At 45.8% G+C, this 24,448-nt stretch overlaps 2 protein-coding genes across 2 annotated transcripts in view; one reads left to right on the top strand and one right to left on the bottom strand.

The window, feature by feature from the left end:
* The window catches only part of LOC144485908 (uncharacterized), a 95,055-nt gene that overhangs the window by 55,734 nt on the left and 14,873 nt on the right, over positions 1 to 24,448 (top strand). The gene's annotated exons all lie outside the window — the stretch shown is intronic.
* On the bottom strand, positions 15,337 to 21,085 carry LOC144485905 (uncharacterized). The gene is made up of 2 exons (XM_078203973.1): positions 20,975 to 21,085; positions 15,337 to 17,038 (listed from the first exon to the last, which is right to left on the bottom strand). Exon 2 carries the CDS (start codon positions 16,690 to 16,692, stop codon positions 16,018 to 16,020), a length of 675 nt encoding a protein of 224 aa, XP_078060099.1. The 5' UTR covers positions 16,693 to 17,038; positions 20,975 to 21,085; the 3' UTR covers positions 15,337 to 16,017.

Genomic DNA, 24,448 nt, shown 5'->3' with positions numbered 1-24,448 from the left:
AAACACTAAGCAGTAATATTTTCCATCTTCAGTGGACTGAATTCCTGGACATGGAATCCAGCAGTGTGCTGTTACCAAGCTGGACTTGTGAATGTGAAGTGGACAATGGAGGGATTATTATGTGTATTGCAGGTTATAAGGTAATTAAACATTAGACTTTGGAACGGGAGTTGGCCATTTGGCTCTTTGAGCCTGCTTCACCATTTGATAAGATCACAACTATTTAAATATACAGCATGTTGTACATTGTTGAAAGCAAAATACTGCGGATGCTGGAATCTGAAACAAAAACACAAAATGCTGGAAAATCTCAGCAGGTCTGACAGCATCTATGGGAAGAGCCAACGTTTTGAGTCTACATTGTAATCTTTCAAATGGGATAATGCGAGGATGATACATTTTCATTTCTTCATGGGGAAGGTGTTGCAAAGATCTAATTTCATAATTCCTAGGTTTTAGAAGTATGAATTAGTTCAACAATTGCTCTTTTAAAAATTTAAGGTAAATGGAAAACCTGCACTGAGAATCTGACAGAAACATCCGAAGGGGATTCACATTCACAAGACGTGGCCCATGTTGGTTTAAGATGTCAAAACTCGAAGGGTAAGAAGTGTAAAAGGGCAGTTGGGCTCTTTTAGCTGGAGACCTGGAGACTTTGGGTCTGACAATTATTGCTCTGTCTTTGTTAGAGAGCGGAATTCTTCATGCAGACCTCAGGAAAAAAAGGTTTAGTTTTGAAGCTAAATATCTATCAGACATCCCACCTGATGTGTTAGCACGGGGATAAGTGAGCCCTGCTTGGAATTCTGGGTGTTTCTCACAGAAAGCAAGCAGTCTGCAGTTAGCTTGGAGGCCGTCAGCTATGGAACCAGGAGCTGTGAACCAGCTGTGGGACCAGAAGCCACTGGGTCATTAGGAATCAGGGATGTCCCCAATGTTTAAATCCCTCAGCAAGAAGGCAGTGAAGCCCACGGACTGAGGAGTCCACAGTTTTGAGGTCTCAAAGGAAAGTTGGAGAATTGTTTAGCCAAAAGCTAATGGAAAGACCCTCCATAAAATCTTGGAGCCTGGAGAATAGCTGGAAAAGTGAGGAAAATTAAAGTGAATTCTGCAGAGCTTTGACATATCTTTGAGAGTCCCAGGAACAGAATTGAACTTTCAAGATATCATTAAGTATAAAGAAACTTTTGGGATGAGATTAAAAAACAGGTTTGTACCACAAGTGTTTATTGACTACAGTATTCAGTTTGTAGTGCTGTATTCTTAAATTTTATTTTGTTTTATATATACAGTAAAGTTTTTTTTTAAATGTTAAATCTTTTCATGTAATTCTTTTAGTTAATCACTGGGTGTTCACAATTTTCTTTGAACGTTAATTGTCCTGACCGGGATCACAAAACATTCACACAAACAAAGAAGAAAAAATGTGACTTTCCTTCTTTTGTACAAAGCATTACATATAAAGCCACCCCTCTCCTCAGAACCACAATAAGTTGTTAATATTCTCTTCATGAAATAATCTGATAATTGAAAGACTGATGCTATGTTCATAGTGCTGGCTTTTAATATTTTGTTTTATAAATTTTGTTCTTGTTTAAAAATGTGGAATCTTGTGGTGCAATTCTTTGTGAATCACTGGGTATTTGAGTTTCTCTTTAAACATTAACAATCCTGATTAGGATCAGAACAATATACAGCAACATATTTCACAATGAATCAAAGAAAAAACATGTACAAAGTATTACATTTCAGACACCGCTGTTCTAGGATCCACAATAATTTCTGAGCTCGAGCACTTACTTTAGTGAAACAATCTGATAATATGAATAAAATTTATACTAATTGTCGTCCCTTCTAAAGCAGGAGGGCGATCGCCCAGCACAGAGGGTAATTTGGGATTTCTCCCATAGACCAATTGGCAGGGATTACACCCTCCAACCATCTGAAGTGAATTCTTTACATGTTTGCGTAGCTTTAAGACTGGTTGCTGTGTTTACCTCTGGGACGGAAGGGTAGCACACTGGTTAGCACTGTTGCCTCACAGCGCCAGGGACCCGGGTTCGATTACTGGCTTGGGTCACTGTTTGTGTGGAGTTTGCATGTTCTCCCCATGTCTGCGTGGGTTTCCTCCGGGTGCTCCGGTTTCCTCCCACGTTCTGATAGACGTGCTGGTTAGGGTGCATTGACCCGAACAGGCGCCGGACTGTGACGATCAGGGGAATTTCACGGTAATTGTTCCCCCGTCATTCCTGAGATTCATTCACCTATTAGTGCTTTTCCAATCCTGTCTTTTTCGTGATATGATGTGGAGATGCCGGCGTTGGACTGGGGTAAACACAGTAAGAGTTTTAACAACACCAGGTTAAAGTCCAACAGATTTATTTGGTAGCAGATATTTGGTAGCTAATGGTATTTGCATGTAAAAAAATTCCATGTAAAAAATTTGGTAGCTAATGGTATTTGCTACCAAATAAACCTGTTGGACTTTAACCTGGTGTTGATAAAACTCTTACTTTTTTGTGACATCCAGATCTGCTAAATATACTTACACCCTGATTCAAAACTTGACAAAGTCTGACTATGCTTCACAGGCACCCATCAGATCATCTTTCTTGTAAATCTCATCAATGAAACCGAGTAAAAGATCCAAGCCTTGATCAGTGGATTTCCAGCTCAGAAAATGTTTTGCTGCCAATTTTCCTTTCGTTAGGAAGTGACAATGCCAAGACCAGACCTTGTTTTCTCATTGTTAGGGATGTAACCCGTGTCCACATCGCCACTTCATTCTTCCACTGGTCGTATGGTTCAGGCTCCGAGAACATCGGCGGGTAATCAGACCCTGACAATTCTCACTTGCTTTCATCTCTCACAAAAGCTGCTGGGATTGTAAACTTCTGTCTGAAATATACATTCCTCCAATTTCCAAACTTCACCATTGGACAAACATTCTCTGTGACCATGTTACCATCCTGACAGCCTTATGGTGAAGGAAGAAACTGGAACCAATCTTTACTTGGAATAGATTTATCTCCCAACTCTTCATACATACTTTCTTCAGACACACTCATATAATTATTTGATCAAAGCCCTCCGTCTGTACATTCTTAAACTCAATTGATTCAATTAACACCCATAGTCAGGGCAGGAATCCGGGTTCAATTCCAGCCTCGGGTGACTGTGTGGAGTTTGCATGTTCTCCTCGTGTCTGTGTGGGTTTCTTCCGGGTGCTCCGGTTTCCTCCCACCTTCTAAAGATGTGCGGGGTAGGTGGATTGGCCATGCTAAATTGCCCCTTAGCGTCAGGGGGATTAGCAGGGTAAATGTGTAGGTTTACTGGAGTGGGGCCTGGGTGGGATTGTGGTCGGTGCAGACTCAATGGGCTGAGTGACCTCCTTCTGCACTGTAGGAATTCTGTGATTAAAAAGAAAAGGTCTCTAATCGGTGTGAACTTGTTGGTGTGTCAGCCAGTTGGATGACTGATGACGTTCCCTAAACTCAGAGCAGGGGAATGGCCTCTCCTCAAAGTGGACTTGCTGGTGTCTCAGCAGGTTGGATGAATCAGTGAATCTCTTCTCATACACAAAACACATCAAAGGTCTTTCCCCAGTGCGACCACATTGGTGTTTTAGCAGACTGGATGACTCAATGAATCCTTCTCTTGGAGCAGGTGAATGGGTTCTTCCTGCTGTGAACTCGCTGATGTGTCAGCAGGTTGGATGACTGAGTGAATCCCTTCCCACATACGGAGCAAGTGAATGGCCTCTCCCCAGTGTGAACTCGCTGGTGTGTCAGCAGATGAGGTGACCGTGTGAATCCCTTCCCACACTCAGCGCAGGTGAACAGCCTCTTCCTGGTGTGGCTGCGTTGATGTGTCAGCAGACAGGATGACTCAGTGAATGCTTTCCCACACTCAGAGCAGATGAATGGTCTCTCTCCAGTGTGGATTCGCTGGTGTGTCAGCAAGTTGGATAACTGAGTGAATCCTTTCCCACACTCAGCACAGGTGAACGGTCTCTCCCTGGTGTGAACTCGCTGATGTGTCCGCAGGGTAGATGAATCCTTGAATCTCTTCCCACACTCAGTGCAGGTGAATGGCCTCTCCCCACTATGAACTCGCTTGTGTGTCTGCAGGTGTGATGACTGAGTGAATCTATTCCCACACTCAAAGCAGGTAAAAGGTCTTTTCCCAGTGTGGATGTGTCGGTGAATTTCCAGTTGAGATGGGGCTCTGAATCCCTTCCCACAATCTCCACATTTCCACGGTTTCTCCATGGTGCAGGTGTCCTTGTGTCTCTCCAGGTTTGATGATCAATTGAAGCCTTGTCCACACACACAAAGCGAGTATGGTTTCTCCTCACTCTGAATGGTGTGATATTTCTTTCAGCGTGTGTAATTGGTTAATGGTCTTTCCACAGTCAGTTTGCTGGTACACTCTCACTCAGATCTGTGTGTCTCGATGCTTTTCCAGTCACATATTTAAACCATTTGACGCAGACAGAACACCATTTCTTTATACACGCTTTTTTCATACACACTCATATAATGATCCAATCAACACCCTCCATCTGTACATACTTCAACTCAATTCGAGACTGAAAGAGCGATGATATTCAGGTCCTTTTGAATCGAGTGAATGTGTCAGGTCTCGGTGTGACGTTTGGTTTCAGATTTCTATCGCAAATCTTCTCCTTCTCAAAACCTGTAAAAGGAATTTAGAAAAGTCAGCACTGTCAGTACAGCAGAGAAATTCAGAACACACGATTCTAGTTTCAGTTGAACATTCATTCCTATTTTGTTCACCAAAAGTTGTAAACCTCAATCTCACATATTCCCTCTACTCTCACTGGGCTGTATCTAATATTCACCCTCACAATTCTCCTGAAGGTGCTGATTGATGCTGAGTGGCCGACCCCTACTCACTGCTTCCTGACCTGGAGACCTGAAAACCTTGATGCAGACTGCTAGACTCAATACAAACCCAACCCATAGGTACAGATTCTGGAGGAAAACATGTGTTGAATAAACACTGCTGTATTACTTGCTCAGAGATTCATGACCATGTCAGTAAGAACTTCATTGAGGTACTGAGTGTTCACAAACACAAACTCGCTGCTTATGAGAATGCTGGAATTAGAGATGATCCAAGATTTCAAACTCAACTGGATGGACAACTGAAGGAAATAATCTTGCAGAGATACAAGGGTACAGCGGGAGAATGGGACTGGCTGGATTGCTCTACAGAGAGTCAGCACGGACTCAAATGAACATCTTCTGTGCTGTAATGGATCAATGACTGGAAAGGTATGTCACCACAGTGCTATATTACAAATTTGAAATAACAATAAATGAAATTTATCACAGAACCATAAATAATATATCTAATATGTACCTAACAACAAAACTAGACATAACACTGACCTATATAAAATTACTGTCCAACAAAGAATCATAAATTTACACCAGATTACACCAAACATATCCAAACATGCCAAACCTTACTATATTCCACTTAAATGTCAACTATCTCCTGAAGAAACCAGCCCTTTAATTGTGAACATTAGGAACGAGACCATCCTTTTAGCCAGACAAATAAATGTGTCAGCTGAGGGAGCAAAGGATGTCAATGTCTTTCAGAGAGAGCGAGAGACCTGGGCCAACCTTTCCAGAGTCTGCAGCCTCCCTGGATTCACTTCCTTACCCTTCAGTTGCTGCAAGTCCCCAATTTCCCCCAGAATGAGAAAAGAAATGGAAAGGGGAGAAAGGAAAGTGTTTTACTCACAGATTTTGGCCTCTTTGGAGGAAGTTTGAGTCCGTCTGAAGCTCAACCTGCATTGTCACAAAGACCGCGCTCTGATTGGCTGGAGGACCAGAGTCCTTCCGGTCTTCCAAGAATTTCCATTGGTCAACACCTCAGCAGGGTTCCCAAACATTTCCGCACATGCGCAGATTCCCCTTTCCCTTGGACATGCGCAGATTCGAGCCCGGGCTATTGAGCGATTTCCCCAACGCGAGGCATTGTGGGGGATGCGGCCGCCATTACTCCTCTGGAGCCCAGTCTCCAAACTCCTGGGACTGGGATGAAAGGTGGAGGTGGGAGTGACTGCACCCAGAAACAAAGCACATGTGGGTAGTCACTAGATTATATATTGATGCCCCATTAGCAAAACAGTTCGCCTTCAGGCATAAAGATTGAAATTTTGGGGTGAGACACTAGGGAGGGCAAGAGGTAGTCTGAAATTGGGGTGAGATACTAAGGAGGGCAAGAGGTAGTCTGAAATTGAAACCGAGAGTTAGCACATAAAGTGGAGAAGAGTTGATTTGATTTATTATTGTCACATGTATTGGGATACAATGAAAAGTATTGTTTCTTGCACATTATAAAGACAAAACATATCGTTCATAGAGTACATGGGGAGAAGGAAAGGAGAAGGTGCAGAATGTAGTGCTACAGTCATAGCTAGGGTGTTGAGAAAGATTAATTTAAGATATGTTAGGTCCATTCAAAAGTCTAATTGCAGCAGGGAATTGAAAAAGAAAGCAGGAGGAGAAAAGGATGAATTCGTGGAACAATCAATGGGGAGGAAGGTGGGTGTGAGAGGACAGAGATTTAGAGTTTGAATGGGACAAACATGCCTAATGATAACCAGAATTTTCAGTTCTGATTTTGTATCCTGTACTTGATTACTTGATAACTTCAATCCTGCCATATCCATTCATAATCTCTATCAGGTCAGCACTCAGCCTTGGCTTTTCCAGAGAATAGGGTGGCATGGTGGGACAGTGGCTAGCATTGCTGCCTCACAGCACCAGGAACCCCAGGCCTTGGGTGAGCGTGGGATATGCATGTTTGCCCCTTCTCTGTGTGGGTTTCCTCCAGGTCTCTAATTTCCTCCCACAGTCCAAAGATGTGTAGGTTAGTTGAATTGGCCATGGTGAATTGCCCCTTAGTGTCCAAAAATGTGTAGATTAGGGGGATTAGCAGGGTGAATACATGAAGTTATGGGGATAGGGCATGAGGTAGATGCATTGTCAGAGAGTCGGCGCAGACTCAATGGGCCTCCTTCTGCACTGTAGGGATTCTATGATTCTACGAAAACATTCCCAACCTGTTTCGTCTCTCCATTAACTTAAAAGCACTCTCAGTTCTGGTATCATTCTTGTGAATCTTTCTTGCATCATCTCGAGATTCTCTGTCAATCTTAAACGGGCAGACAATTAAAATTTAGATTCAGTTTAACTTGGTTGCTTGAGCCTAATTACTCAGTTCCAGATTGACTCTAAAACACTTCAGTTCAAAAGAGAGTTTCCCATCAGGCAAGACAGGACTCTGAAATGGCAAATAAAGCAATGTTTATTGAAAAGAAAAAGATTTACCTGTGAAATACATGAGGAAGTTTCACCACCTCAATTGGGGGATCACCCCAGGTAAAAGTATGAATGTTCCTGAGGTTCCTGAACTAACAGTAACTTCCCAAAATCCTGCCCCAGGGGCACTCAGTATCTCCACGAATAGAGCTCAACTTGTAAACACAAGATGGTTCTTGAAACAGACCTTTAACTCTTTAAGCAACATTACCTCTTTTCCAATACATTCATAGAATCGTAGAGTGCAGAAGAGGCCCTTCGGCCCATCGAGTCTGCACCAATACACGAGAAACACCTGAACACCCATCTAATCACATCTACCAGCACTTGGCCCATAGCCAGCAATGTATATTAAGATCGCTGATACTTAGAGATGCTTTCACTGTGAAGTCATCAATTAATCCCGTCTTGTTGTATAATACCAGTGCGAGTGAAGCCTGCTTTCAAACGTACTCTTCCCAGAAACTATCCCCAAAACATTCTATGAACTCCTCATCTACATGACCTTTGTCCATCTGCCTTTCCCAGTTTATCAGTAGATTAAAATCCCTCTTGATTATTGCTGTATCTTTACCACAAGCTCCCATTACCTTTTCCTTTGTACTCTGTCCTACCTTGTCGTTACAATTTGAAAGCCTGTCCATCACTCCCACAAGTGAATTTTGCCTTTACCATTTCCCCATCTCAAACCAAACCACTCCAAACATCCTGGTTTCCTGAACTTAGGTCATCCCTCTCGAATGTGCTAATACTGCCAATAATCAACAGAGACACCCTTCCACCTTTTCCCAGACTCCTGTCCCTCCTAAATGTCACAGACACATATTAAGCTCACCACTGACTTCTCAAGGACAATCAGTGGTGGGCAATAAATGCTGGATGAGCCAGTGACACCTACATCCCATGAATGAATAGAAACAAATTCAGGCCCCACTCTATGTCTCTCTAATGGTTATCAACTGATAATTCTTTCCTTATATTTGTGTTGCTGTCAGTTCATCAGTTGTGTTTCAAAAGCTACGTGTGTTTAGATGCAGAGCCTTTAGTTTTGTCCCTTTAATATTTTTGTAGCGTCGAACCACATCTACTGATGTAATCTATAATTTGCTCTTTCATTATCTTCCTGTCACAGTCTGTTTATCATTTCCAAAATTCTTACCTTTCTCTCATTCCTTACTCTTTCGTTTGCCAGATCTTCCAAAACATACCAGAAAAGACCCAACAATGGAACAGTCGGTAACAGGACATCAATCAGTCTCCTCTTACCCTCGAGAAATCAAGGACGCAAACATGTGTGATTGACACAAAGTTGATATAATCTATATCCAGAATCTTAAACTCCAGTGCAGTTACAAGGATTATTAACTTCAACCGAAACAAACTCTAACTGTCAGAATGAGCATGGTTCAGGCTTGTGATTAACAGCAGCAATAACAGCAGAAACCAACTCCTGTAATCATTTGTGAACTCGCTGGTGTTTCTGCAGGGTGTTCGCACGGGTGAATCTTTTCCCACACACTGAGCAGATGAATAATGTCTCCCTGGTGTGACTGTGCTGGTGTTTCAGCCGGAGGGAATGCTGAGTGAATCGCTTCCCACACACACAGCAGATAAACGGTCTCTCTCCAGTGTGAACTCGCTGGTGAATCAGCAGATCCATTTTGCCTTTGAAGCTCTTCTCACAGTCTGAACATTTAAAAGGTCTCGTGTCAGAGTGAACACGTTGGTGTGAAGTGAGTTGGGCAGACTGGGTGAATCCCTTCCCACACTCGGAGCAGGTGAATGGTCTCACACCAGTGTGAATGCGCTTGTGTCTTAGCAAGGTGGATGACTGAGTGAATCCCTTCCCACACACAGAGCAGGTGAATGGTCTCTCCCCAGTGTGAACTCGCTGGTGATCCAACATTTTGCATAACTGAGCGAATGCTGTCCCGCACTCAGGACAGGTGAATGGTTTCTCTCCAGTGTGAACTTGCCGGTGAGTCAGAAGGTGGGATAACTGAGTGAATCTCTTCCCACACTCAGTGCACATGAATGGTTTCTCTCCAGTGTGAATTCGCCGGTGTGCCTGCAGGCTGGATAACTGAGTGAATCCCTTCCCGCACTCAGCACAGGCGAACCATCTCTCCCCAGTGTGAACTCGATGGTGTGTCAAAAGATTGTATTTGGTTTTAAAACTCTTCTCACAGTCAGAACATTTAAAAGGTCTCATGTCAGTGTGAACAAGTTGGTGTGCAGTGAGGTGGGTTAGTCGAGTGAATCCTTTCCCACATTCAGAACACGTGAACGGCCTCTCCCCAGTGTGACTGCGTTGATGAGTTTCCAGTTCAGAAGGGTAACTGAATCCCTTTCCACAGTCCCCACATTTCAACTGTTTCTCCATGGTGCAGGTGTCCTTGTGTCTCTCCAGGTTGGATAATCAGTTGAAGCCTCATCCACACACAGAACACGTGTATGGTTTCTCCTCGCTGCGAATGATGTGATGTTTTTTCAGGCTGTGTAAGTGGTTAAAACTCTTTCCACAGTCAGTTCACTGGAACATTCTCACTCAGGTGTGTGTGTGTGTCTCAGTACTTTTCCAGTCACACTGATGTTCGAAATCTTTTCCAACAGACAGAACAAACATCTCTCCTTCCACATTCAAATTCAAGTCCTGATGAATTAAGTGACTGTAAAATCAGCAGATAATTTCCTGTCTGCAAATCCTTTCCTACAGTCACCCGTGATCTAGCTGGTGTCTCAGATTTCACAGTAACACCATTGCATGTTAATGTAAGCCTTACTTGTGACTAATAGATAAACTTTAAACATGAGATGAGTGAGTACACCCTTTCCCATGTACAGGGCACACGAATGGTCTCTCACCAATGAGAACTCACTGGTTAATGAATGAATCTCTTCCCACACATAGGGCAAATGAATGGCTTCACTCCAGCATGAGTGCGCTGGTGTTCCTGCAGAATATTGTTGCTTTCAAAGCTATTCTCATAGTTATAAAATTTAAAGATCTCACATCAGTGTGATGACGCTGGTGTCTACAGATTGGATAAATGAGAAAATCCCATCCCACACATGGTGCAGGTGAACAGTCTTTCCCCAGTGTGAGTGCGTCGATGGATTTCCACACAATGGGTAATTGAATTCTTTCCCACAGTCCCTGCGCTGGAACACTGTGTGTGTGTGTGTGTGTGTGTGGCGGGGGCAGCTTGGTGCTTTTCCAGTTACGCTGATGTTTGATTTTTTCCCCCACAGACAGAACACACAAACATTTCTCCTCCCACATTCAGAAGCCGATGGTATTCAGATCCTGGTGAATTGAGTCATTGTCAGATCTTGAAGTGATGCTTGATTTGAGTTTCCTGTCTGTCGATCCTCTACTTGTAACTCTGTAAATCCAGTTCATACAGGTCAGTCCAATTCAGAACAGATAATTCTAGTTCGTGGGGAATACTTATTTCTCTCTTGTTTCCCAAAGCTGCAAATTCCAATTCCACGCACTTTCCCTCAACTCATCACAATGGCTTCACAGTTACCAATACGGAGACTAGCATTGAATTCCGGATTATTTACTGAATTTAAATTCCACCAGCTATCCTGGTATGTTTTTAACCATTATCCCCGGAACATTATTCTGGTCCTCTGGATCACTGGTGTAGTGCACCCCAATGGAGAATAGGAATGACACAGAGCTGAATGGTTCCACTCAAGGGTCTGTAATATCCAGGTTCTGATTGATCAAGTGACTCTCTCAGATCTTGATGTCTTGTTAGATTTCAGTTTTCTGTGTGTAAATCCTCCCCTTTGAACTCCCTGTAAAAGGAAGTTCCAAAATCCATCAGTGTGAGTGCAGGATAGAAATTCCCCCCATTCTCTCCTCCTGCTCCAGGGTCAGTAAAGTGAGTTAAAGATGATTCTCATTCACAAACCCATTGCTGCATTTCCTTCCTGAAACCACATTTGTCCACTGGGTCCTGGCCCCGGGAGAAAGCGCTGCAGCTGCCATTGTGTTGGGTGTTGAGGCGGTGCCGCTAGTTCCTTATTGGGGGTGTGATGCGCTATCAATAAGGCGAAAGACTACCGATATGCCAATATAAGTGTAGGCTTTTATTCACAACAGAACCAGGAGCAGATCCCAACAAATAACCGACCTGGACTGAACAAGGGGGAGGAGACAGCCACCTTTATACGAGGTGCTGAGGGGAGGACCCAAACTGGAAGGGGATGTGTCCAGGTATGACAAGCACACACAACGGTGGTCCATATAGGACAAAGGCACAACTGAGGTCCACCACAGGGTGTTGAAGCCTCCACTGGGTGTGTGGAGCCTCCCCTCCCACCCACTGCCCCTAACGCTGCCTCCGCTTATCCGCCTCCTTCCCGCCTGACGATCAGACAAACAAGCGCCTGTCCCTGGGACATGAACCGCACTGCGCATGCTCAGCGTCACAATGCCCGGGGACTGATTGACGGCAGCTCCATACCAATAGGGAAAGAGGGCGGGGCTAGAGGACCGAGCGGGAGCGGCTGGTCCTCCAACCAATCGGAGTGAATGAGGGGCGGGATCTTAAGCATGCGCAGTAGCGCAGTAATGGCGACGGACGGACGGTTTTTCATCGAATCCACAAACGGTAAAAGGAAAATTGCGAAACGTGGGAACAGTGGATCTGGCGGGTGGGTGAAGAGTTTTTGTAAACATGTTGTTCAGGCCCAACCCCAAAAAAGGATTTTATGTTTCGCGCCGAGAGGGGCTGCAAAGTCCAGTATTCGGCTCGGGTTAACGACCGCCATCTTTATTGGGGGCAATGAGCAGCAGGGCTCATGCCGTCCGCCATCTTTGTAAGGGGCAAAGGTGTCAATGAGTGGGAGGAGCTTGTTCCCCATTGTTCAGAATGGAGCCAACTTGTCCATCAAACCTCTGCCCCGGGTAATCTGACCTGGTTTACACAGAGCCAGATGTTTAATTGATCAGGCAAAGTGGCAACATAACAAGGAAAGGATGCAAATTCTGCTCTCCGGATCCCATAACCTATAACACCCTGACACTGAAGGGCAATTTATCACGGCCAATCAACCTAACCCGCATCTTTGGAGTGTGGAAGGAAACCGGAGCACTTGGACGAAACCCACGCAGGCACGGGGAGAATCCTAAGGCATTCTATTCATACGTTAGGAACAAAAGAGTTGTCAGGGAGAAAATCGGACCTCTCAGGGACAAAGGAGGGGAATTATGCTTAGAACCCAAGGGAATAGGGGAGATCCTAAATGAATACTTTGCATCGGTATTCACGAAGGAGAGGGGCGTGTTAACCGGGAGTGTCTCGGAGGGAGGTGTTGACCCGTTAGAGAAAATCTCCATTACGAGAGAGGAAGTGTTAGGTTTTTTAGGGAACATTAAAACTGACAAAGCCCCAGGGCCTGATGGCATCTATCCTCGACTGCTCAAGGAGACGAGAGAGGAAATTGCTGGGCCTCTGACGGAAATCTTTGTCGCTTCTTTGGACACGGGTGAGGTCCCTGAGGATTGGAGGATAGCGAATGTGGTCCCGTTGTTTAAGAAGGGTAGCAGGGATAACCCAGGAAATTATAGGCCGGTGAGCTTGACGTCCGTGGTAGGGAAGTTGTTGGAGAGGATTCTTAGAGACAGGATGTATGTGCATTTAGAACGGAACAATCTCATTAGTGACAGACAGCATGGTTTTGTAAGAGGGAGGTCGTGCCTTACAAATTTGGTGGAGTTTTTTGAGGAAGTGACAAAAACGGTTGATGAAGGAAGGGCCGTGGATGTCGTCTATATGGATTTCAGTAAGGCATTTGACAAAGTCCCACATGGCAGGTTGGTTAAGAAGGTTAAGGCTCATGGGATACAAGGAGAAGTGGCTCGATGGGTGGAGAACTGGCTTGGCCATAGGAGACAGAGGGTAGTGGTCGAAGGGTCTTTTTCCGGCTGGAGGTCTGTGACCAGTGGTGTTCCGCAGGGCTCTGTACTGGGACCTCTGCTATTTGTGATATATATAAATGATTTGGAAGAAGGTGTAACTGGTGTAATCAGCAAGTTTGCGGATGACACAAAGATGGCTGGAATTGCGGATAGCGAAGAGCATTGTCGGGCAATACAGCAGGATATAGATAGGCTGGAAAATTGGGCGGAGAGGTGGCAGATGGAATTTAATCCGGATAAATGCGAAGTGATGCATTTTGGAAGAAATAATGTAGGGAGGAGTTATGCAATAAATGGCAGAGTCATCAGGAGTATAGAAACACAGAGGGACCTAGGTGTGCAAGTCCACAAATCCTTGAAGGTGGCAACACAGGTGGAGAAGGTGGTGAAGAAGGCATATGGTATGCTTGCCTTTATAGGACGGGGTATAGAGTATAAAAGCTGGAGTCTGATGATGCAGCTGTATAGAACGCTGGTTAGGCCGCATTTGGAGTACTGCGTCCAGTTCTGGTCGCCGCACTACCAGAAGGACGTGGAGGCATTGGAGAGAGTGCAGAGAAGGTTTACCAGGATGTTGCCTGGTATGGAGGGTCTTAGCTATGAGGAGAGATTGGGTAGACTGGGGTTGTTCTCCTTGGAAAGACGGAGAATGAGGGGAGATCTAATAGAGGTATACAAGATTATGAAGGGTATAGATAGGGTGAACAGTGGGAAGCTTTTTCCCAGGTCGGAGGTGACGATCACGAGGGGTCACGGGCTCAAGCTGAGAGGGGCGAAGTATAACTCAGACATCAGAGGGACGTTTTTTACACAGAGGGTGGTGGGGGCCTGGAATGCGCTGCCAAGTAGGGTGGTGGAGGCAGGCACGCTGACATCGTTTAAGACTTACCTGGATAGTCACATGAGCAGCCTGGGAATGGAGGGATACAAACGATTGGTCTAGTTGGACCAAGGAGCGGCACAGGCTTGGAGGGCCGAAGGGCCTGTTTCCTGTGCTGTACTGTTCTTTGTTCTTTGAATGTGCAAACTCCACACAAACAGTGACACAAGCCAGGAGTCAAATCCAGGTCCCTGGTGCTGTGAGGCAGCAGTGCTAACCACTGTGTCACGGTGATACCCCTCCTTTTTGTGGCTATGATTCAAATTATATAAGGCCTGTGCCACTCTTTGAGTGTGTGGTCACTGGTCAGAAGCTTGATTTATTGTTTCAATAGCCCATTCATGTGTTCAATCAGGCCAGGTTCGGGGATACGCAATACCCAATGTATTCCATTCATTGACTCCTATGTGATACAAATGTCATCCCAAATTGATTTTTACACGGTGAGATCTTATTCCTTCGCACCTTATCACATTATTATTCTTGATCACTCGAGCTCTGATTTTTCACTGGCCATGCTTGGGTAGGATTATAACCATTCATTAAAATCTATTCTCAGAGGTCTGGTTTTCAGTCCAGTGCTATTTGGAGTATACCGTCACTTCAGTGACTATCAGGTCACAAGTCCCTCACAGTTCTCATCACAAATTTGTGATAAAACAATTTAAACAATGCCTGAAAATGCTTCTTAACTTCTTAACCAACGACCTATCACTGTTTGTTGATTGGTCAGACCCCTCTTTGTGGATTCAGGTATCTCGGACACTGAACACCAGCCGGTCCTGGAATAAGTTTAATTCTCACTCATTCTGAGTAAATATTCTCCCCAGATCCTCTGTCAGGACCCTGCTAAGCAGCTTTAATGGTCCGTGATTGCAGAAACTGAGCAGTCACAGGAATGTGGTCAAGATAGTCCAGTCCCATAATGCCTCACATTCAATCTGCTGTCCTTCAATTATAACAGAATATGTGGCTGTATGTAGCTGCCTCGGCTGTGGTCAACCCCAACACTGCCTTCCTGAACTGCTACAATGCCTGAGATGTGAGTACACCCACAGTGCTGTGAGGGAGGGATTTCCAGCTACACATTCCACACTTTCACTAGAATGTAAGTGGGTTCCCAGGTGATATATTTCATTAACTGCACCCAAGGTGAGTTATTCCAATTCCTTTATTGTCCAGGACAATATATTCACAATATCTTTAAAACAGAAATTAAACATTCCCATTTGATTTCAGGTATTAACATATTCTGTTAGTTTGTTCTTTATTGTCGATGTCAGGCTGGGGTTGTTCCCCATGGAGCAAAGGAGGTTGAGGGGAGATTTGATAGAGGTGGACAAGATTCTGACAGGTTTAGATAAGGTGGACAAAGAAAAGCTGTTCCCATTAGCTGGTGGGACAAGGATGAGGGGGTCACGGATTTATGGTTTTGGGTCAGAGATGCAGGGGGGGATGTGAGGAAGAATATTTTGATGCAGCGAATGGTAATGACCTGGAACTCGCTGCCTACGAGGGTGGAGGAAGTGGAGACAATAAACAATTACAAAGGAAATTGGATGGGCATTTGGGAGATTTCAAACAGAAATGCTGACTAAATATCTCTGAACTTCCTCACACCCTGTCACTCTGTGATCCTTGTGAAATCTGAAACCAGGTATTCGCAACAAGGCTCAAAGAGCATCAGCCCACTGGAGGCAAAGTCATGAGACCGGCCAGTCCAGCAGAAAGAAACCCTCCGACCCTCCCCATTGACCAACTGTGAGAATGAACAAAATACAGTCCTGGATGTAATTGAGAGCAGAAACAATAACAGCAGAATCCAACACCTGGAATCACTCGTGAATTCGCTGGTGTCTCAACAGCTGGGATGAAAGACTGAATCTCTTCTCACACACAGAGCAGCTGAACGGCCTCTCCCCAGTGTGAATTCCCTGATGTGTCTGCAGGCTGGATAACCGAGAGAATCCCTTTCCACACACAGAGCAAGTGAACGGTTTCTCCCCAGTGTGAACTCGTTGGTGTCTCTGCTGGCTGGATGAATCACTGAACCGCTTCCCACACTGAGAGCAGGTGAACGGCCTCTCCCCAGTGTGAACTCGCTGGTGTGTCTGCAGGTGGGATAATCGACTGAATCCCTTCCCACACTGAGAGCAAGTGAACGGCCTCTCCCCAGTGTGAACTCGCTGGTGTGTCCGCAGGCAGAATAACCGAGAAAATCCCTTCCCACACTGAGAGCAAGTGAACAGCCTCTCCCCAGTGTGAACTCGCTCGTGTGTCCGCAGGCTGGATAGCTGAGTGAATCCCTCCCCACACTGAGAGCAGGTGAATGGCCTCTCTCCAGTGTGAACTCGCTGGTGTTTCTGCAGGATGGATAATAGAGTGAATCCCTTCCCACACTGAGAGCAGGTGAATGGCCTCTCCCCAGTGTGGCTGCGCCGATGAGCTTCTAGCAGAGATGGGACTTTGTATCTCTTCCCACAGTCCGCACATTTCCATGGTTTCTCCATGGTGCAGGTGTCCTTGCCTCTCTCTTGGGTGGACAATCAGTTGAAGCCTTGTCCACACACAGAACACGACTACGGTCGCTCCCTGCTGTGAATGGTGTGATATTTATTCAGGCTGTGTAACTGGTTAAAGCTCTTTAGTCAGTGCATTGGAACACACTCACTTGAGTGTGGCAGTGTGTTGGTGTTTTTCACACTGATGTTTGAAATTTTTTCAAATTGACAGACTGGACAAACATTTCTCCTTCTGGATTCAAAGGCCGATGATATTCAGCTCCCAAGGAATACGACTCTGTCAGATCCAGACGTGACGTTTGGGATCTCAGCCTGTGATTCCTCTTTCAATGTCCTGTAAAACGAGTTTACAAAAGTCATCAGTGTCAGTACAGGATAGAAATTCAGAACAGACAAATCTAGTTTCGATGGAACATTCTTTCCTCTCTCATTCCTCAAAAGCTATAAATCTCCATCCCACACACTCTCCCTCCATTCTCACTCTGCTGTATCTAATATTCACCCTCCCAATTCTCCTGAAGGTTCTGATTGAGACTGATTGACAGATCCATGCTCACTGCTTCCTGTCCACCACATACAAATCATAAGAAACAGGAGCTGCAGTTGGCCATTCAGCCCATCGATTGAGAATTAGCTGATCTACCTCAGCACTATTTCTCGCACTATCCCCCAGGTTGCTCAATGCCTCAAAAGTTATCAATCTCTCTCTTGAAAATACTTGATGGCTGAGGCTCCACAGTCCTCTGGAGTGCAGAATTCAAACATTTCACCACATCCTTGAGTGAGGAAATCCCTTCTCATCTTAACTTTCACTCCATTTTCCCACCTGTTCTCCATAATGCTTGACTCCTTTATCAATGTAAAATCTGTCTAACTCATCCTCGAATATCTTCAATAACCCTCAGCTTCCACTGATCCCTGTGGAAGACAAATCCAAAGACCAATGACTCTAATAAGCACGAGATGAATGACTGAAAATATATAATTGACATGATTGACAGATCCATGCTCACTGCTTCTTTTCCTGGACAGTAAGAAGTCTCATAACACCAGGTTAAAATCCAACAGGTTTATTTGGTAGCAAACGCCACGAGCTTTCGGAGCGCTGCTCCTTCATCAGGTGAGTGAGGCACAAAGGTGAGTGGGAGTTGTGTTCACAAACAGGGCACAGAGACACAAACTCAATTTACAAGATAATGGTTGGAATGCGAGTCTTTACAGGTAATCAAGTCTTAAAGGAACAGACAATGTGAGTGGAGAGAGGGTGAAGCACAAGTTAAAGAGATGTGTATTGTCTCCAGCCAGGACAGTTAGTGAGATTTTGCAAGCCCAGGCAAGTCGTGGGGGTTCATGTAAATATTTATTTTGTAAATTGAGTTTGTGTCTATATATGCCCTGTTTGTGAACACAACTTCCACTCACCTGACGAAGGAGCAGCGCTTCGAAAGCTAGTGGTGTTTGCTACCAAATAAACTTGTAGGACTTTAACCTGGTGTTGTGAGACTTCTTACTGTGTTTACCCCAGTCCAACGCTGGCATCTCCACATCATCCTTTCCTGGACACAGAGAGCTGAAAATCTTCCATCTCACAGCCACGTGAAAGTTTTATATTTGGACATAAATGAGCAGCCTGATGATGTGTGTAATACACTGCATGACCTGGTTACAGATTCATGAAGAATGTGAGGAGAACCTTTATTTAGGCAGCGAGTGGTGAACTGGAAGTTATAAATTGAATCCCAGAATGAGAAAAGAAATGGAAAGGGGGATAAAAGAAAGTGTTTTACTCACAGATGTTGGCCTCTTTTAAGGGCAAACCAAACAAACAAACTCAAGTTAAATCAGGACAAAGTAAAAGGGGCAGCTCCCCAAAAGGAGGGGGAACAGCCCGAACAAAAATCAAAGTACAAAGGAAACTTAAAAACATCAAATCATAATGTGATTATCAGGGTCAATAACGCACCCCAACCCTTGCGGTGCCCAATGGGCACGGAAGGCGTCAACCGCGCCCGTGGACACCGCATGCTTCCTCTCCAGGGACACCCGGCCGCGAACGTAGCCGCGGTAGAGGGGAAGGCAGTCAGGATGGACGGCCCCCTCGATCGCCCGCTGCCTGGACCGGTAAATGGCGCGTTTTGCCAGGCCCCCAGGAGCAGGTTCACGAGGAGGTCGCCATCCCGACCATCCCCTCTCCGCACCGGGTGTCCGTATATCAGGAGCGTGGGACTGAAGTGCAAACAAAACATCAATAAAAGGTTCTTTAAGAAAACAAAAAGGGAGTGCAGCCTAAGACACAAAATATAGACATGATCCAAGGACTCCACAAGGCCACAGAAAGGGCAGTCTTCGGAGCCCGTGAACCAGTGAATCCTACGGTTGTGCGGAACTGCTGCATGCATCACCCTCCACCCCAGGTCCCCGTCGTAACTGGGGGAGATCCCTCCGTAGAGGGACCTCCAGCGGGGACCTCCGCCGCCCGGCGGCAACAAGGCCCGCCAAGGTGTATCCAGGCGACAGGCGAGGAGGCAGTAGTGGAAGGTGTGCAGCAGCAGCCCGCACAGGAAACGCCTCCGCGCGATAGAAAAAGGCACGGAGGACATTTCCGCGAGGCGGCTCAGGCTGTGGGGCACCTCACCCAGGGGGGGGGGGGGGGGGGGCTGAGGTTTTGGGCCAATGCGGAATTCCGCCCGAACAGGGGAACGCTCGGGCGGGATCCCACCGCACGCCTGCGCCGTCTCAAGTTTGCGTGCAGTTTCGGGGCCGAGCACGACCGTCCTAAGGTCTAGGATGGCTTTGGCCGCGCGCCGGATGGTCGTCCCCGCGCGCTCAGCCAGCACGCGGGGACTCATCCAGCCCGCTCCTCCGCCATCGAGCACATCCCCGATTCTGGTCACCCTGGCGTCCACAGCCCTCCTCTCCGCCAGCCACCTGAAGTTATACGGCTGGAGGAGCGGATTCCTGAGCAGCGGCTCTCGCACGAGAGCCGCTACTCCTGACGGGGGGGAGCTGCGTCATGAGGCGACCGTGTTCCAGACAGTGAGGAGGTCCTGGTAAAAGACGGGCAACTCCTGCAGGGCGGTCGAAGCATGCCCCAATTCGATATGCAGGAGCTGCACGTCATAATTCAGGCCGTGCCACTGGCGGAAGAAATACGTCGCCATGGCACACCATTGTGGAGGGGGCTCAACGTAAAGGTACCTCGGCAGAGCCTGGAGGCGGAAGGTCGCTATCTGAGTGCGGAGGCACACCAGACCTTGTCCGCCCTCCTCAAGCGGGAGATGCAGAACCGCAGCAGGGACCCAGTGCAGTCGATTGTCCCAGAAGAACCGCAGGAGGGTACTCTGGATATCGGCGACAAAGCCAGGGGGAGGGGTCAAAGGGACCAGCCGGTACCACAGCATGGAGGCGAGCAGCTGGTTTATGACGCAAACCCGCCCCTGTGAATGGTCACAAACACTCACCTCTGAAACAATTTAACTGATTTTAATATTAAAATCTCCTGCTGGAGCCTGCAGCTGGAAAGATATCAGAAGCATTGGCATCAGAGAAAAATCTCCCAGTTGAGGAAATCCCCGGGGAGTGGGGGTGATGTCACTGTGCAATTGTAAGTAATTGTAAGAATACCTGGGTCTGTGCAAACCAGTGATCACCACACATTATGGAGGATGTGAGGCTCCTTGACAGGGTGCAGAGGAGATTTATCAAAATGGTTCCAGAGATGAGGAATTATAGTTACAATGTTAGGCTGGATAACTTGGGGTTGTTCTCCTTGGAGCAAAGTAGATTGATAGAGGTGTACAAGAGTACATGGAAGTGTCAAAGTTTACATGCTCTGTTTACACCTGTACAAGCTCTGACTATGGGTCATCCAGTCTCAAAACGTTGGTTCTATTCTCTCTCCACAGATGCTGTCAGATCTGCTGAGATTTTCCAGCATTTACTGTTTTTATTTCCCTTTTTCCTTCTCTGTCACCGCTCTGCCTCATCAATAAGACATTGGGACTCAAAGGGTTGATGCAGTTTGATGGACAAGTTGTCTCCATTCTGAACACTGGGGAACAAGCCCCTCCCACTCATTGACAATATTGCCCTCGACAAACATGGCGGCCGCACGTGCGCACTGCTGCCTATTGCCCCTAATAAAGATGGCGAACGTTAACCCGGGACGAACATGAGGAGCTGCAGCCCCGCTCGGTCCAAACTGGGTCCGGGAAGCTCTCTTCCGCGGTTTGCGGCTTACACAACATGCTTACGCAGCGTTTCCACCCACCTGGGCGATCCATTGCTCTCTCCGTACCGCCAATCACCTCGAACAGATTTCCGAGCCGAAAACATCCGCTTTCCATCGCCATTACTCACACTGCGCGTGCTCGAGTCAAAGCTGGCCCCACCCCTCTTTGGCTCCTATTGGTTGGAGGACCGACTACTCCAGATGGGTCCTCCAGCCCCGCCCCCTCTTCCCATTGGTCCGCGCTGCCGTCAATCAGCCAGACATTGTGACGGTAACTTGCTGCTTGTCCAATAATCACAGTGACAGAGTCTGAGTGTAACAATGACACACACAGGCTCCAATACAATCAGAGTGGGGATGGAGCACAGAGACAACACAGCAAAGCACTGACTTACTCTCAGTGTAACAATGACACACACAGGCTCCAATACAATCAGAGTGGGGATGGAGCACAGAGACAACACAGCAAAGCACTGACTTACTCTCAGTGTAACAATGACACACACAGGCTCCAATACAATCAGAGTGGGGATGGAGCACAGAGACAACACAGCAAAGCACTGACTTACTCTCAGTGTAACAATGACACACACAGGCTCCAATACAATCAGAGTGGGGATGGAGCACAGAGACAACACAGCAAAGCACTGACTTACTCTGAGTGTAACAATGACACACACAGGCTCCAATACAATCAGAGTGGGGATGGAGCACAGAGACAACACAGCAAAGCACTGACTTACTCTGAGTGTAACAATGACACACACAGGCTCCAATACAATCAGAGTGGGGATGGAGCACAGAGACAACACAGCAAAGCACTGACTTACTCTGAGTGTAACAAATACAATGTTTGTTCAAATAATAAGAGTCACGTTGCAGTATGTTAGTGAACACAGCATTTGATCCAATGTAATGGTAATACAGTCAGTATCTAGTGCACCATAGCCAAAGTTTAGGCTTTATTTGATGGTGTGAGTGAGTCGTGGTCTATTGATATAATGTATTTAGATTCCAGTGTGTGTTACTCTGCCACTGTCATTATCAGACAATAACCTGTCTGTTATTCCAATTCTGCTGTATTTTACAACTGCAGCTCCTGGGGCTGATTGGAATCTAGTATAATAACAATCACAAAGGTCGGTTCCAGTGTCTCTGAGGTCATTTTAACTGCAGGTAATCTGGCATTAAGGGAGACGACACCCAACAAACATTTGATTATGATAGGAGGACAAGCTGTAAAGGAGCAATGATATTTTAAGGTGTCTATGTCAGTGTGTCATTGGGAGGTGAGTGATAAAATAGAAGTGGAAACATCACGACAGAGACATGTGACTGACTCGGCCGGACTGAGAGCTGTTATACTCGAGGCGAGAATAATGAGGACATGGGGAACTCCAGGGATTTCTGATATCTGAGGTGTATCTGTTCGAGGAACTGAAAATAATCAGTTCCTTCTGATGGCTATCTGCAGTTCTCAAGTTACACACAGGAAACAGATCGGACAGCTCATCAAACCCAATGTTTAAATCTTCTGTTTGAGATACATTGTGACTGAAAAGATCAAATATTAAAACCTCAGGAGAGAAACATTCAGAATGTCACCAAGATGAGTGAACTGTCCAATTAATCCCATTCACCATAACTCTGCCAATTTACCTTCTGCAAGTATTTATCCAATTCCCTTTGAAAGTTACTATTAAACCTGCTTCTGGCACCTGTCAGTTTGTGCATTCCAGATCATATCAAGTTATTGTGTAAAAAATTCTCCTTATCACCCCCTCCAGTTCCGTTGTCAATTATATTAAATCTCTGTATCCTCTGCTTACAGACCCTCCTGCACCGAGGAAATCGATTCTCTCCATCGACAGACCCTCCTGCTCCTGGGAGATAATTTCTCTCCATTGACACTATCATAAATCATTTGTCATTTTAAACACCTCTATTAAATCTCCCCATCACATTCCCTAGTCTAAGATGGATAACCCATGTTTTTCCTGCCCTGAAGAATTATATGGACTCAAAATGTTAACTCTCTGAACAGATGCCGCCGGACCTGCCGGGTTTTTCTGCTTTTCTCCCTGTCATTCCTTCTATAATCAATCAGAAACTCTTCATGATTTTGAACATCTTGACCAAATAGGAACACACAGAGCCTGAGAGACTTACAGAGGGAGAGACAGAAAGACTAAGAGAAAAATTGAGAAAGATTTTAAAAAGCAGAAAGATGAGGCGGTCAAAGATAAAAGCTGAGAAACAGAGGAAACAAGTAATACAGAGAGAATGATATAGAATTTAGGGGAGCAGGCTATCAGTTCCCAGCTATGGGGAGCAGAGTCGGCATCTCCACGGCAGAGCAGAGGGAACTCAGTGGGCGGCACGGAAGCACAGTGGTTAGCACTGCTGCTTTACAGCTCCAGGGACTTGGGTTCGATTCCCGGCTCGGGTCACTGTCTGTGTGGAGTTTGCACATTCTCCTCATGTCTGCATGGGTTTCCTCCGGGTGCTCCGGTTTCCTCCCACAGTCCAAAGATGTGTGGGTTAGGCTGATTGGCCATGCTAAAATTGCCGCTTAGTGTTCTGAGATGTGTAGGTTAGAGGGATTAGCGGGTAAATATATGTAGGGATATGGGGGTAGGGCCTGGGTGGGATTGTGGTCGGTACAGACTCGATGGGCCGAATGGCCTCTTTCTGCACTGGAGGGTTTCTATGATTCAGTAACTGATCCACAGACACAGCTGGTTATATCTGCAAATGGAAACTCTGAACAGAAATAACTGACTCATTTGTAAATGTCACCACAATGTGATCTGTGTGACTCTGCCCTGACTCTGTGGACAGATATAGGCCGCATTGACAGATGTTCTCAACAGATTGTTGTCCCTGGATTTATTTTCTGCTCAGAAGTGAGATGTGAGGTTTGGAACTGGCAGCAGAGAAACAGGAAGTTGTGATACCTGAGAATGAAACAGCCGGTGTCAGTTTGATGTTATCACCATGAACAGTCTTCCTGTCTGTGAGGGTGAACTCACTCTGACAGCATCAAGAACAACCACACAGATTGCTGCCGGTCTCAGCATTACATTCACCTCCATTCCTATTTTAAACAATAAAGAAAGGAGATTATTATGGATTTTTAACACATTCACTGAATTGGGAGATGGACTGAGGGTCATCACTGGGAGAAGTGAGGAGGAATTAGAGAACAAATGAGTTTTCCCAAAGAGGGTTATTAGAAAAGAGGAGATTTAAAGTGAGTCAGGGCCTGTCAGAGGAAGTGGGAGAGAGAAACAGAGAGGATTGAATCTCCATCAATTAGATGTTTTCTCAGACAGCGAAGAGAGATGAAGTGTGTTTGTGCTTTTTCAGAGAGAGGTAATGAGAGAGAGAAAACAATGAATAAGTTTAAGCATTATCTGAAATAGGAAGGTTAAATGAGTGAGTGTTTGAAAGAAAGATAGAGAGACATTAAGTGACGAAGACAGTTTCTGAGAGGAGAGAGATTAAGTGAAT

This window comes from Mustelus asterias, unplaced genomic scaffold, assembly GCF_964213995.1.
Source record: "Mustelus asterias unplaced genomic scaffold, sMusAst1.hap1.1 HAP1_SCAFFOLD_244, whole genome shotgun sequence".
NCBI classification, from domain to species: domain Eukaryota; kingdom Metazoa; phylum Chordata; class Chondrichthyes; order Carcharhiniformes; family Triakidae; genus Mustelus; species Mustelus asterias.
This window is presented reverse-complemented; position numbering and strand designations above follow the sequence as displayed.